This window comes from Ammodytes marinus, assembly GCF_949987685.1.
Source record: "Ammodytes marinus genome assembly, chromosome: 8".
Taxonomy (NCBI): domain Eukaryota; kingdom Metazoa; phylum Chordata; class Actinopteri; order Uranoscopiformes; family Ammodytidae; genus Ammodytes; species Ammodytes marinus.
Window position 1 is genome coordinate 22,320,269 of NC_137212.1, and position 10,809 is coordinate 22,331,077.

The following is a 10,809-nucleotide window of genomic DNA, read 5'->3' on the forward strand; positions in this document are numbered from 1 at the left end:
TTAAAAGTCCACAGTGGAGAAATGGTTGTGGTTTTGTTTCGTTTTGACTTATCTTCAAGAGATATCAAAGGGCAGTCCACGAGCTACACTATTGGGTAATATTTTTCAACATGCTGCCAAAGAGACAAGTCAGAAAGAGGAAGTTTTTGAAGGGCAGGGGTCACGTCTTCAACTGAGATTCAGTGATGGTTAATAAAATGTACCTTTCGGCATTCTGCCGAAACACTTTACACCCAATCACATTTGGTCTTTTGCTCGTTAAGAAATTCCTTTCCAAGTGCTTTTGTGAGAGAGGATGGGAATGCCATGCAATAATGGTTACCTGGCTGGAACTGAACTTCACCTGAGTAGTGGTCGACCGATATGGGTGTTTCTGTCATGGTCTGTCTTTGTTGTGTCTTGTTTTGGTGATCCCCTGTGTTTCCTGTTTTATTTTGGTATGTCTGTCTTGTTCCTCCCCATGTCCTGTCAAGTTTCCCTCCTGTTTGATTGCTGTTCCCGCCCCTAATGTGTTTCACCTGTCTCTCGTTGTCTACCCTGTCTTGTGTGTGTATATAACCCCCAGTGTTTCTTTGTTCCCTGTGCGAGCATTGTTTCCTGTTGGTGAGTCTGTCCCGTGCTTGTTCTATGTTTTCCTGTTTCTCCTGGATGTTCGCCTGTTGGCCTTTTTTGTTAAGTTTTTGGACAATATATTTTAGTTTTACGTCTTGCATTTGGGTCCTGTTTTCCTGCCTGCCTGCCTGCCTCATTGTAACAGTTTCAATGGGCGATATCCATATTTATGCAGATCCCGGGCAATGCAGATATCATGTTATTGTTTTTTTTGCGTTTTTTATTTTTTAAATAGAAGTGATAATGTCTATAGGCCTATTTGTTTGTTTGAATTGTTTTTGAATAAAGTTTTATCGAAGAAGGGGAAGAAAAAAAAGAAAAGAAAAACAATACGTCCATGGTCCACTCCAGACTGATTATAAGAGGTCCATGGTCCAGTGTTGCCAACATAGTATATAAAAGGTATCCAAACGCCTCCAACTTGTCCCATCCATATTCTGTATAAAAGCTCACACGTGCACCAACATAAGGCTATTACAAAGACACATTCGTTATTTTAAAGGAGTAACACTTTGAAACGTTAATTAAATCTGAGAAAACAGGCCAGAGGCGATTTGACAGAAAACATATGCAAAATCTGAACAGAGCCCTTACTGGGCAGCAGAAAAAGAGGAGGGATTACTGAATGGCATTTTGAGCCTTCATACTGTGGCAAGGCAGTTCTCGAAACAGGAATTGTAGAAGCCTGGACTGAGTTCTCGACACTATAACAAAATGGGATTTTTCACAAAAATCTTACTAACTTCTGTATGTGTTGCTGTCCTGGCTTTCTGGTGGACTAAACCCAGTTTTCACGCAGGTAAGTGAGACACACTACTGCAAGACCAGATAAGAGTGATTGTAAATGTGTGCTTTTGTGAGGTGTTTGCGGAGCTGATAGTATTAGTTTACTAGTGTGTTTGGTCACTTTAGTTACAGCAGACATGCAGACGCAGCTCTTTGACTAGATCTAGATGTAGATTTTTAGATTTCTTTATTTAAAAGGGACAGTGCACATTAATAAACATGAGCACCAAAGTTCAACATGTAAATGTGCCAGATTTAGCCATGCAGGCTAATTTTCACCTGTAGTCCCTGGCAGGTAGAAAGAAAAAAAAGAAACATTAAAAAAAGAAAAATACAACACAAAATGACACAAGCACAGACGTGTTTCAGCTGTTACAGTGTTCTTCGTTCAGATTAGTGTGTAAAGCTTATGGGTAAAGAAGACTGCGATTTTATACCTACAACAATGAACCCCAAATTGAAATGTGCAATATTCAAATGAATTATTCTTTTAAATGATTAACGTCACTCATGATGAAGTCATAGACATACAATTCAGATAGCGGACCAATTAATGACGTGTAAAAAAGGGATGGGGGCATTGAATTAAAGTCAAGTAGCCTAACTGACCAATTGAATTTACAAATAATGATTTTGACATTTTGAGCAAATGGGCCACATAGGGCCAAATGATAGGACATGACCTAATCAAGGCACAGTACAAAATGCCAAAGATTCTCCTTGAACTTAGAATTATTGTATTGGTTGGTAACTACGGAAATCTTTAGGCTGCAAAACGATCTGACTCTGTTGTATTATTTCATCCTTAAGCCTATTTACAGCTGATTGATACAATCTGACAATAGTGCAGATGGCTCACTTCAGAGTAGTATGGGTGATGAGTAGCAAATAGGACCATCACCATACTCCAAATCATATCCAAGGCCATATCATAAAGTCCCTTTTGTTATCATTATATTGCTAGAATGGCACTGTAGTGTGTTAATCGTATTTTTCCTATACAGCAGGTATCCATTTTCAGGTAGGAAAACTTGTTTGTTGATATGGCATTTACAAAATCATTGACACTGCTAAAATGTAATTGATCTCTCTTCAGCTCTTTCTAACCTGACTCATTATCACCTCACCCATCACATTATGGTCTGTGGGTTCCACATTGCCGCGTGGACCATATAATAGGGGCCGTGCAGCCTCGTCTACACAGCCCACAATTTAATATGGATCATATAAACTCAATGTAGAGCTTATTGGTTGGTGGGTAAATATACACAGCTATGCCTTGCAACAACAAAAAAAAGGGTCTGAAAGTTCAGTGTTACCCTGGGGATATTTAAGAATGAAGGCACAAACTGAGCAAGTGGTTGTTGATAATCTGACATGCTTTCTGCTTGTGACTGAGGCCCTACCAGAGAGAAAGCACGGCATTTATCCATGTTGTGAGGAGGCAGTGTCCGGTCGACTTTCTCAAAAGTAATGAAATGATATGGCTAGAGTAAGGGGGGGAATGTTAACTCGCTTGCACTTCGGCAACATTCTGTCGCCCTATATAGCACTGCTACCACAGCTCATGCTTCAGTTTAAAGAGGAACCCTCTTGACATTTTATGTGGCTGTATTACAAATCTAGAATTGCAAATTGGGAACGAAACTGGAGGATTTGTTATGGATGCACACTGCATCTATAGACATACACGGTTGCGGTATCCTGGGGGAACAGAGTTGCCTGTGATCTGAGCAAACTCCTCCCCTTCTCATTGTTATACATGTGGAAATAACAGTAGGATAAATTTGGATTGATTGCACAAAGCTGCTTTTATAAAGGGTAATAAAGGTGCTACAATGTCACTCCATGTTTATGGAAGCTGAGATTATTAATAGAACGTTCAAATCTTACTGAAATCTCAATGCCAGCTGGAAAAGACTTAATGTGGGAGGGGTGAAGGAGTGATCATGACCCTGGATGAAGCTTTCCTGTACATGAAGTAGTGCAGTATAGGTTAATAAATAAACATTATCTGTCCATGTTATCACCCCATATAAAGAGCGGACCTTCCCACTTTAGGGCAGGGCCGCCAACAAGGGGCAGAAAGTGGGAAATCTCAATGCCTGCAGGCAAAAACATAATGCAGTACAGGTTAATAAAAAAATAAATAAACATTACCTGTCTATTTCAACTCCCCATAGAGAGGACATATGATTGTGGCCCTTCCCACTTCAGGGCATGGCCGCCCAAGGGGGAGAAATTGGAAAAGCTTTCTAGGGCCGAGCCACTTCAGGGGCCATGGTCTTTGGAAGACAATAACCTAACTAAGCTGTAGGAAGGAACGGATGCATACACATCGATAGGAGTAAAGTACCATGATCCGCCTGTACAAGCTCCCACAACCACCCTGCGTTCCAATACCCATACTTATTTTATTTAAGATGGTGGTTTAAGATGTGGTCGGATATAGTATGCTTAAAAATACCCGGATGTCTACTACATCCGGACGAGATATTTAGAGTTGAAATCAGCATGGTATTCGGGCGATTCTGACCCACAATCCAGTGCGCAATGGAAGTGACGTCACATTGACGGAGCGTCCGTATGAAAACAACCGGGGATGCGACGGATATAAAAGCAATGGGAAAGATCAAGGCGCAATGTTATGTTGGAATCAATAAGTAAAAGTTTGTCCCAATTGATTATTTACCCCTAGATTATTTGTATGGTCAGATGTAGTATATAGAATAGAAAAAAGAAAGAGTATGCAATTTGGAACGCAGCCTCACCCTTTTTTGTTTCTTTCAGAATCTCTCAGAGGAGCCAGGGTACTGGTGACTGGGGCCAGTACGGGTATTGGTGAACAAATGGCATATCACTATGCCCGCTTTGGAGCCCAGGTAGTGATTACCGCAAGAAGGGAGAAAGTGTTGCAACAGGTCAGTGAACTTTACTGGATAATAATTGGACTAAAAGGTCAAAACAATAAGTGCTAATAATACTGTCAACATCCTGAGTTCTTTGTCCATCATGTCATGTTTATTCATAGAAACTGAGTAGGACATAAAACAACATATTTTTTTTCCTATTAAGATTTGATCATTCAGGCAAAGGAAGATGATTTTTGCTCTTTTCATTTCATTGATAGAACATGAGCAAACTACTTTACTTCTACTGTTTGCATGGTCCAGCAAACACATTACAGGAAAACCAAAATATTTGCCTGTTTGAGCTAAGCTAACTTGCGATGAGCGACCATTGCCCATTTCATCTTCAAAAATGCACACACAGTTTAAGCAATGGTTTCTGTCGCCTTGTCTTGAACCTAGGAGTGAGGCAACAAGCTAAGAATAATTGAAGTTGTACTATTCCCCTAAGTTTCATCTTATTTACTGATGATAATTTTAAATATGTAAGAAAGGAAGAATCAGTCGGACCAAATGCATGTTTAAATTGTTGAATGATTAGCATATGATCACAGTCTATTTGTCCAGTTGTTCTGATGTCCACCATGCCCACCTGCCACTAACCTCTTCGCGAAGGATGAGAGGGCAAATCCATCAATATCAAATATTCTTTGGACAGTCTTTGTAATAAAGCATACAAATGTAATTATCCAATTGATCAGGGATTCAGTGACATACCACACAGATATTAGGGAAATCTTCATGCTAGTTGCTTTTGTATAGGCCTAAGAAAATGGGTATTTTGAATAATATTCTAGATAATAAATACAACAATCATGAATTCCTTAGTTATTTTCCCTTTAGGTGTCTCTAGGTGTTGAGAATGTTTTTTTATAGAGGTGCATGCGTTCAGATTCTAACCTTCCTATCAAGTGATGTGTAAGATGGGGTAAAGTTTTTATTTGAAAAAAACGTATAGAATTCCATACCCAGTCTATATTTTTCAAGAGTTTTCCCTATCAACACTTTTATTATTTCTACTGTTTGGGTATATTCAGTAATCCTACTGCTTATAAAGGATTATTACCATGCTGGTCTTTACTGTCGTGTCTGTACTGAACCTTAGAGAAAAAGGTTAGGGAGATCAAGAATGAGACATTGGCAACCGCTTCAAATATTTGATAAAGTGTATGGCCCTTCAAGAGTGGCCAAGTCAGCCAAATCGGATCATGAAAGGTGCCTAGTGTACACTAAAAACATAAAGCCAATACCTTTTCAAACATTACACTAGCCCAAAAGAAAAGCACGTCACAAATTAGGAGGGCATAACTGGACATAATGCATGTCTGGTTATAACGTCATAACAAAAAATTAATTGGAGCCTTTTTTCTGATCTTTGCCTATAGGTGACAGAGAAGTGCATGAGTTTAGGAGCCCAGAAAGCTCTCTACATCGCAGCAGACATGGCCAGTGAGTCCGACCCGGAAAAAGTGGTGGATTTTGCTCTGGAAAAGCTTGGAGGGTTAGATTACCTGGTTCTCAACCACATTGGCCCGAGCCCATTCAGCATGTGGGAGGGAGATGTGGAGCACATCCAGTGGCTGATGAAGGTAATGCAGCATTTTGACCGTCGGCATTAAAGCTGGGGTATATGATTTCTGATTGGTCAAAGTTAAAAGGTTCAGTAAGCGTAATGGTCAATTTAGCTAACTTCCTATCAGTGACTGCAGTTAGCAGTCCCCTCCCTCGTCCCCACGTTACCACATTAATGCTCTTCAAGCAGCGAATTATCTAGCGTCTTCTCAGATCCATAAGTGTGATAAAAACCATCAAAACAGACATTGGGAAGGATTTTTACCTGCTCCCCCATTGTAGGCGCATACGCATTCACCCACCTGTCGCTCTGCATGTGCACCGGCAGTGAGTCGGGTGCCAGTTTGTAGCGTTCTCTCTTCTGATTGGATATACATGCAGAGCGAGTGACTGAGAGATCGGCTTTATGAAATGGGCACACTATATTAGTGATCACTGTATGAATAAACAGCGATTTAACACTTATATTAACATAAATAAATTGCTTACTTCACCTTTAACATGAGCTGACACTTTGACCAATCAGAGCGAGGCTCCGATTCATCTCTATCCCAACTGCCATTTTCTCCCCAAATCCTCCACCCCAGCTTTAACACAGTGGGCAATGCAATGATCTCTGTATATGTGTTTTTGTGTCCGTGTATATGATTTCCAAAGGTCAATTTCTTCAGCTATATTCGGATGGCTTGGAAAGCTTTGGCCTCCCTTGAGCAATCTAAAGGATCCATGGTGATTGTTTCATCGCTTTTAGGTAGGTTTACCACATCATTTTTATACACACAGGGTAATGACAGCAAACTATGAAACACATTTACATATAATATTAGTTTTGAAAGTTTTCACTCTTTCACACTTTTTCTTCATTATTTTTCTTAATTGTTTTAATAATAATGATGATATTTTAGAAGATAATTTTGCTTAGCACTTTTTCACAACATAGCAACAAAGCGCTTTCCAAAGCAATTGTTACGTTTCAATATCACCACAATGACCTTGGACACAGCAGTTGACAAAATGATCTATCATCAAGGTCTATTAAGAATCTGTTTTGGAGCTTATATTCACTTCACATGAAATTCATCAACAGTTATGGAATTGTTAATGTTTTGTATTTAAATTGTTGTCTTACCTTAGTTTTAGGAATAGATGAGTTTTTAAAGGGCTTACAAGAAAATTGACTGAACACTTCAAGGTAGTATAAACACATGATGTATTGACATTGTCTCTTAAAAGGATGAAAAATGTTAAATTTATTTGAGATCTTTTATACTTTTGTAATTTGCTGCTGTCAAATATGTTTAATTTGCTATTTCACATTCCACAATCCAGAACCATGGCGATGATTTCTAGGCCTTGACCGCATGTCAGTCAACAAGGAAATGTTTTCCTCTCCGATTCATTTTGGAAATATTAAAATTCTGATCTTACTGATTTTTTTATTTACACTAGACAAGATCAATATTCGTAGTAAATTCTAAAGCACTAAGTTTCATGAATGAGGCCCTCCGAGAAAGGCCACAATCGATAAAAAAAGTGCAAAAGTTTGTAACACCTGATTCCTAGTTATTAATGCTTCACAGGTAAAATGCAGAGTCCCTTCGTGGCACCGTATTCCTCAACAAAATTTGCCTTGAACGGTTTCTTCGGGAGCCTTCAGCATGAGCTGGCAATGAAGAGAAGCAACGTGTCCATCTCTATATGTACACTGGGCCTCATTGATACTGAATCAGCTATGGAGAAAGTGAGGTCAGTCCAGTATACAGAGGTGGTTAACTCCCTATGCAAAGTGTCTCACAGCCGCACCAAAATCATCACAGATATTTTGATATGATTGTGCTGCCACTTATTTGCCATTGTTTCGTGACACTGCTATCCACAGTAACAACCAGTATTTTCCTTTATCCTAGCGGAGTCACTAGCATGCCATTCTACCCTGCCACAGATGCAGCCTTGAACATCATCATGACAGGAGCAACGAGACAGTCGGAGCTCTTCTACCCTTGGTTCACTTACATTGTGGCTGCAACCAAACACTGGTTCCCCTCAATCTCAGACTATTTCATTCGGAACTCCTACACCTACAACCCGTGAAAAGAAAAATAGTGTGCATTTCTTAAATTCACTAGATAGCTTTTAAGTCATTATGTATTGATACACACTGGGCATGTTGATGCTCTGGACCGCCCTGATTCGAACCCCAGAACACTAATGTCAGGTGATTTTCAACCAAGCATATGGGTTTGCATGATTTTCATTGTGTTGCGTCCATCTGAGTTGCCTTTTTTGTTTGTTTTATGAGACGTTGTACAGGGCGAAATAAAATTAATTTGCCATGTATTGTTGTACTTAATATATTTTGATGAGAAGTATGTCTTGGTATATTATAAATCGGGTAAATGTAAACGATGTTAGCGAAGGTGAACAAAATTGAACGATACTGTTTTAGGATTAATATAGCCTTTTTATCAAAGGACAGCAAGGACTATTTGCCCTTATTGTTAACTTTCCAGTTAGAAGGATGTTTTAATTACAGCAAAATGGATCGGGTTACTACAGTATGCGTATAGACCTACACTGTATAGACAAAGGTATTTTATTGATCCATTGATCCATGCTTTTACTTCATCTTGTTTTATTCAAGTCAAGTTTATTGAGTTACTTTCGGAATGTAATTTAATGCTCTGTGGATGGGGGGTGGTGGGGGTGGTGGTAATGTTATTTTTCTTTTTATTCTGCGAAGCTCTGTGTTGCCTTTGCTGTGCATTAAAGGTGCTTTACAGATACAGTTTGATGATTTGATTTGATATTGGAACCTCTACACATTACACCGACAGGAGCTTTTACAACATCCCATTGAAAACCCATAGGCATTAATATTAACATCAATTTTGTGAAGAGTCTGGCTAACCCAGGAAAAACAACCCTATACCATCATCCCCCCCTCCACCAAACTTTACAGTTGGCCCAATGCAGTCAGGCAGGTAACGTTCTCCATCAGACTGACAGATAGAGAGAGAAGTGTGATTGTTCACGCCACAGAACAAGTTTCCACTGCTCCAGAACGAAAAAAACAGTTTGATTTCATATTTAAAATAGTTGTTTCATTTAAAAAATACAGTATATAAAAAACTACTGTTTTATTCTAAATGTGCCTGTAAAATATGAATTGATTGTAATTTATTATTTTTTTATTTTCCATGTCTCCCTTTATGCCACGAACATGGAAAATGAGACAAACAGAAAATGTACAAAAATTTTAATTTTCATTTGTGAAGTTCCAAATAATCATTGAATTGATCAGCTGGCTACACTGTGTCCTGCTGCCACAACAACACAAGTTATGTGTGGCCAGCGCCGTGAATGGCTCTGACCCATAGACTGTTTTCTGACCATGGCAATCGCCGTCCTTTAAGTACAGCCTCTTGTCGGTAGTGGAAACGCGGAATGGCAGATATAGTAGGGTAACCCTGCCAAACTGAACTGTGCTGCTCAGAGGAAACGAAGCATGATCTAAACAGCGACAGAAACCTCCACTGTTGAGTCTACAAACAGGTTTAAATTTGTAAAGTGCATTTTTGTGTAAAAAAAAATCCCTTTGGGGACAATAACATCTAAAGTATTTGACAGTATTCAGGTTGACACAACCAGCCAGGTACAATTTGAAGAATGTTCCATGAGCTGCATGTCACATGCTGAACGTACTGCATATACCAGATCCAGGTGTCACTCCATCAGGAGGTCTGACCAGTACTGCACCTCAGGGGCGGCCCGCGGCATATAGGCAATATCTGTGATAGTGTCCTTTGTTGTTGCCTGCTCCTGTAATAGACATAGTGAATATTAAAGAAGACCAATGTTATTTTGTAGAGATCTGTTGAGTATTAAACAATTGCTTGAGTGTTATGTAGTAACATAACATAGTCTTGAAAATCATGTAGTAGGTAGCACAAACAAATTGTGGTAGGTAACACACAAGAAAATGAGGTAGGTAACACAAAAAAAAACGTATGAGGTAGGTAAACACAAAAAACTATGTGGTAGTTAGCACAAAAAATAACTTATGGTAGGTAGCACAAAAAAAGACCTATGTAGTAGGGAACACATAGCCCATTCACATTCAAGCCATGGTACAGATATGAATATATATTTAGATAATATTAAGAAGTGCAAAACAAAGAGAAATTCTGCAAAACTTTGTAAATTAAAATGTGTTAACAAGTCGCTGCTTTTCGCCAATATTTTTTATTTTTATTCATCATGACTCCATTGCGGGAGTGGTGACTCACTGGCGGAAGTGGTTAAGTAAATAGAAATAGCACTAAAAAGTAGAAGACTCCGCTAAACAATCACCTTAAAGCAGAGTGGCTGTCGTAACAACAAACACGGACTAGTGGGTTATCCCCATAGATAGTATATAAAATGGATGTAGCATCCGGGCTGACCTCAGTTTATTTCAACAGCATCCAATCGTCCTGGCCTATCCGCGTCGCCATCTTGTCAGATTTTTACTCCGCCTCATTTCCTCTTACCGAAAAAGAGCATTGATGTGACGTCGGGGGGAGGGAGATACGCCCATCTAGCTGACATATACTTACTAGGAGAAGTGAGGGTCAGCGGGCGGCTAGCTGTCACACAAGAGGCCGCGCCCCTAATTATTCGTACAATTTAACCTCCAATAGTTAACTAAAACTAGCGTAATCCAACCCCCCCCCCTCCCCCCAGTGTTGTTATGGAGATATGACCTAAACATACAGACTAGAATGGTTTGTTGGACCAGGCCATAAATAGGTTTAATAATGCTGTGAAAACGGCCTATTTAACAAGGGCGTCAATGAGAAATTTTTGTCACTTCCGCAATGGATGCTGGCAGAACTCGCTGTGGTTGGGGCTTGGTTTTCCCAGGAAATGCGTCCCCGCCCTTATTGGCAGC

The 10,809-nt window shown here is 39.6% G+C and overlaps 1 protein-coding gene across 1 annotated transcript; it reads left to right on the forward strand.

Moving 5' to 3' along the window:
* Positions 1-1,281: 1,281 nt before the first annotated feature.
* Positions 1,282-7,970, forward strand: LOC307254833 (hydroxysteroid 11-beta-dehydrogenase 1-like protein; the record flags this gene model as incomplete). The annotated part of the gene is made up of 6 exons (XM_080033350.1): positions 1,282-1,411; positions 4,189-4,319; positions 5,693-5,896; positions 6,537-6,630; positions 7,460-7,625; positions 7,787-7,970. The coding sequence occupies exons 1-6, from the start codon at positions 1,327-1,329 to the stop codon at positions 7,968-7,970; spliced, it is 864 nt and encodes a 287-aa protein (XP_079889476.1). The 5' UTR covers positions 1,282-1,326.
* Between the last annotated feature and the right edge of the window lie 2,839 nt (positions 7,971-10,809).